This window comes from Apteryx rowi, unplaced genomic scaffold, assembly GCF_003343035.1.
Source record: "Apteryx rowi isolate R43461 unplaced genomic scaffold, aptRow1 scaffold_54, whole genome shotgun sequence".
Taxonomy (NCBI): Eukaryota; Metazoa; Chordata; class Aves; order Apterygiformes; family Apterygidae; genus Apteryx; species Apteryx rowi.
Genome location: NW_020450805.1, coordinates 3,401,649 through 3,406,652, shown reverse-complemented (window position 1 = coordinate 3,406,652; position 5,004 = coordinate 3,401,649). Strand labels below are relative to the sequence as shown.

At 48.1% G+C, this 5,004-nt stretch overlaps 1 protein-coding gene across 1 annotated transcript in view; it reads right to left on the bottom strand.

Annotated features, from left to right (window-relative positions):
• Positions 1–2,479, bottom strand: part of TMEM151B (transmembrane protein 151B) — a 13,004-nt gene extending 10,525 nt beyond the window's left edge. The window contains exon 1 of the mRNA XM_026081223.1: positions 2,369–2,479. Coding sequence (XP_025937008.1) covers positions 2,369–2,479 — 111 coding nt within the window. The remainder of the gene's footprint in view (positions 1–2,368) is intronic.
• Positions 2,480–5,004: the final 2,525 nt, after the last annotated feature.

Sequence of the window (5,004 nt, the reverse complement as noted above, 5' to 3'; positions counted from 1 at the left end):
TGGGCGTGCGGGAGCCCGGCGCTGCCCGCCCGCCCGCCAGGCCGGCGGCCGTTGGGGCCGTTGGAACCGCCGCAGCCGCCGCTCTCCTCCCCCCGCCCCGCGTTCCGCCGTGTGCGGGAGCGACCCCCGGCCCGGCCGCCCCCCTAGGACCCGTGAGGGAGGCCGGTGCGGGCCAGCCCGGGGCTGCCGGGGCTCGGCCCCCCCTCGGCCCTCCCGCCTGAGGGTGCCGGCGGCCATGTGCCCCCTCGGGCCTGGGCGGCGCGGGGGAGGCGTCGGGCCGCCGAGGCGGCTCCGGGCGGTGGGGGGCTTCCTCCTCAGGCTGAAACCGGGAGCCTGGAGACCGGGAGCATTTTGCTTAAACTGCGGCTATGCGTTTCTAATCCCTGGTAGTCCCAGGTAGCGCAAGGGGAAGGACAGCTGACATTTCTCTCTGACTGGCTAGGAGTGCTAACGCTGGCAGCCAGACCTCACCTCGGGGGGAAACCCGGGGAGGCTACCTTGGGCAGTGCTTTCGCTGCTAGTTGTGATCTGCGTCAACCCTGTCATCACGGAGCTGACTGCAGCTCACCTGTAGACCGACGCCTACTTTGTTGCAGTGATGAGCAGGAAAGTCTCTTCAGACCCCCCATCTAAACTCAGTAACGTCCTCAGGACACACAGAATCTTCTTCTCGGGAATGGTCCAGACTCATCTAGGTCCAAATTTTGCAAGTAGAGCCTAGCTTCCTTGATGATCTTGGGAAAGCAGGTGTCCATTGCTTCCTCAGAGTCAAACTGGGGAAATGCATAAATTGCAGAATTTGCTGGAAATTGCTTCACTTTTTCTGAGCTCTGGGGCTCAGCCTTGGGGCTGAGATGAGTATGGCTTGCTCTTGCCCACTCTGTACCCTGGATGGGGACAGGTTTTCTGGTCTCACTCAAGGAAATGCATATGAGGGGAATTGCCAGCCACCAGTTCCTATGGAAATAGGTGTGACAGCCAAGGGGTACTGCTGAAGAAGCTCATCTTCAAAAGAAGCTGGGGATGGATTTCCTCTCTTCTCTCCCCTGTTTCCATGGGAACAGCAGCAAGCAGGAGCAGCCTGCTCTGAATTTCACTGCCTACTGCTCAGTCACCCCCCTCCCAGTCCTGTAGGCAGACTTTGGCTCTCAAGGGCTTCCGAACCACCCTCAAGTGATAGATTTCCAGAACCACCCTCAAGTGATAGATCCCATACCTCCAAGGAGAGCTCTCAAGTGATAGATCCCATACCTCCAAGGAGAGCTCACTTGGATGGATCCCATGGCAAAGCAAGGCAAAGAGGCACAAGCCCATACCTACTAGGTTTTCTGTAGCAGTACTGTATGCTATTGCATACACACTAATGGACATAAGCAAATAATTTACATACATACAGGCATTTCTGCTTTTTACAGGGTCATGGGCATAATGCTCCTGGAAGAAGGAACCTAAGCTGGACCAAAGATGCCTGAAGAAAGATCATCCTCCAGGAACATCTCTGTTTTTCTCTCAAAGATGGGAAGGTCACCAAAAAGGGCAAAGCAAAAGTGGGGAGGAAAAAAGGGTGAAAAAAAGTTTGTGTCTTTGCATTCAGTAGCCTGTGGTGGCTTTTTCTCCAATTAATTTGTCCATTCACTTTTTGAATTCATGTTAACTTTTAACGTCTACAACAGTCTGTGCCAAGGAGTTCCACAGCATAACTACAAACTGTGRGAAGCAGCTTCCCTTTCTTTGCTTGTTTTGACTTGTCATCTCTTAGGACTAACCATTGGGAGACATGTTGCTACCCTCTTCATGGAGCCATCCGTACAAAGCCCAGCAACACATCTTTTATCCATAGCTATTGATGAGCCAGGAGAAGGCTTTTTTTATCAGGCGTCTTGGATTCTGGCCCTGGTAGAATGTTTTCTGTGTCTTAGAGACAACACTGCCAAGCACATCATCTGCTATGTTATTTTTGAGTTGAGAAATCACAAAGAGGTTCTGTGCCCTGCTCTATCTGAACTGAACTTGTACAAATTCTTGCTCACTTTCTCTGCAAAAGAGGCATATCACAGCTTTCTCCCCTCAGATAGGAATCTGAGGGCACGGCTGATAACATGCGTTGGAAAGAACATGAGAGTTTACCCTCCAGACAGTGGGAGAGATAAGACCGTAGGATGCAGAGGTCTTTTTTGCCCAGGGCACCTTTCTGCAGACTGACAAACACCTGTGTATGAAGGAAGATCTCTTTCTGGTTGAAAGCAAGGAGTAGGAGGTGTTTTACCTGGTTTCCTGGAGTTAGTCCTCTTTCTCTGTGAAATGAAAACCCAGTCCTTCTAAACAATCAGTTTTCAGAATCCCTGTGCCACAACTTGCTGTGACTTACTGGCACACCAGAACTTCCAGGTACCCTGTTTCTCATGAAAGCGTACATGACGGTATAATTCCTGTAGTTGATTATGCTAGGGGAAACTGAAGCAAGAAGGCCAACATCCATGGCTGCGCTCTGTGTCACCATCAGAGAGAGAACCAAGGAGTGCTAATTATAACCCACTGCCTAACCACACAAATACCCTTTTGAGGACAAAAGGCAAAAACATCTTTGCTCTAATATGTGATAATCCTCCACAGTTTTTCTAGTAGGTTTACAGATGCTCTACTGAAAGATCATGTTGGAGAGCAAGGCATTTCTGTTACATGGGCATTTCTGATGTGATAAAATGGTTGAAAGAAGTAGGGAAGCTTATAAGAGGATATGGCAACTGAAGTAGAGGTCGTATCTAGGTTTATTCTCCAGATGTAGCCTGTACCTGCCACCCTGCAGAAACATCCATATCTGTTCTAAGCAGATATAAAACAGTAGATCATATTAACAGTATTCTCCATTCACTTTCCACAATGTGCCAAGCCAGAAATGGTCTCACTCTCTCTGTCTCTGGCATTTACTGAAAACAGACTTTTAACTCCTGGTTAAGTATGTGGTTAGTTTTTGCCCATGCAGTAAATTCACATTTAGTTTCCAGACTAACTTTGAAGGAGGCTACATTTTAAATCAGATGAGCATAGATACCTGTCCTTGTGCTGGGATTTGTATCCTAAATATAAAACTGTACTGTATATATAGCAAATTTCTGTAGCATCCTATATATGTCTGTGTGTGTGTGTGTGTGTGTGTATACACACACATATATATATATAACAGGTTATATATGTTCACACAGGGCAAATGTGATCAACCCTTAGTCTCTTGTTCCTAACCAATCACTGATTTCTACTGATCTGCTTCTTTTTCTCTCCTAAGAAGACATGTAACAAAGAATCCCTTCATGTTGCATGCAAGATTTTCTAAGCTTGGAAACTACAGTCTATTATATTTAGAAATTTCAAAGATATTTTGTAGACTGTCCTAGCCTTCCAGAATGTGTTGCTCCAGTTAAATTACTCCTTAATGCAACGACAGGAGTGTGGGTGATGGAATGTGTTTCTTGGTCCAGTTAAACAATATTCCTTTGCCATTGCTGTTCAGCAGTATTGACTGCTCTGGTGCCATGCCTCTGCAGTCATTGTTCTCAGAGGAAATCTGTGCCATTAGTTGCATTTTTCTTGACTACATTCAGGCTTCATGTCTGCTGGGAGGAGATCCAGATGAGCATAATTTCCCCTTCTTTGAAACCCTTTTTCTGTGGGAAGGAAATCCACTGAAACCAATGGGGGTCTTTGCCTCTGGCCAAGTCACTAATGACTGGAGAATCAGTTTCTTAAGGTGTGTTGCAGAACATGCTAGATGTAGCTAGGAAAAGCAAACCTGTTGTTCAGCATAACATAATGATAGGCTCCACATCTCCACCAGCAAGGTGTCAATAGTCGACAAATTGTAAAAGTTTGAAAACCCCTGAAGTGGGTGGTTTTGTAGCTCATGTTCAGTGGTATTATCTCACACATGGGAACTGCTGTCATTGGAAACACTTTGGTTCCTGCTCTGATCCTTCCTTTTCCAACAGACTACATGTGTGCAGTCTGCTTATTTTCCATCCAGCCCCCTGAGAGTCTGTTTCTTCATCACAATCATTTGTGAGGCTCCACTGAGGCTTCTGGCTCGCATTAAATCGGTTTCCTCTCTACAGCAGCCCAGCAGGCTATCCAGTGCCCTTCTCATATCCCCCTCTAGAAATGGAAAGAGGATTCACAGCTRCCCAGATGTTCTTTGACAGTCCTCAGGACAACTATCTTGTCTGATATAATTTCTGAGCAGTGGAAACCTCCCCAAATGCCTGGAAACTGAGCCAAATACTACCATTGCAAACATTTTTTTCTGCCTGTTTTTTTGGCCCGTCACCCCCAGAAAGGAATAAGTCACAGAAATAAGTCGCTTAGAGAATTTAGCATATCAGTAGTTATAGACCTGGGAGTTGCTTCCCCAAAAGCAGAAAATAGGTCCCCATTGAAATTTGCCTTCCCCCCCACTGAGTGGAGCTCACACCTTTCTGGGGAAGCACCCTCACTTCACCCAACTCTCCCCAGGGAGCTGGGGGAAAAGGGCTAAAAGTCCCCTGCATGGCTGTTCTCCTGCCTGTCTGCATTACTTACGAGCCATCACACTGGCTGGGGTTGGCAGCAAGGAAAATGTCCTGGGGAATGAATGCTGAGCTCAGGTTCAGGGCACTGGGAGCAGCCTGTTACCTGGGCAACACAGACTAGTTCATCACTTATTCATGGAATCTGGGCTCTGCAGCCACACTGGGCCAAGTCCCCTCAGTCCCTGGGGAGCAGCCACCTGCCCTTTGCGTGCTCTGTGCTCAGCACCTGAATATTTCAACAGACAAACAGCCTGCTCACCCCCACCTTCCCCTCCATCCCCTCCCAAAGCCAGCTCTTCCTGCTCACCATCTCTCCTAACCACTTCCTGGGTTCCCCATTTACTTACAGTAGTGTGGCTTTACCAGGCCTATTCCCAAATCACTCTGATGCAAGTGTGGAGAGATGCAAGCTCTAATTCAGTGTGGCAGCTTGGAGGTTTAACTC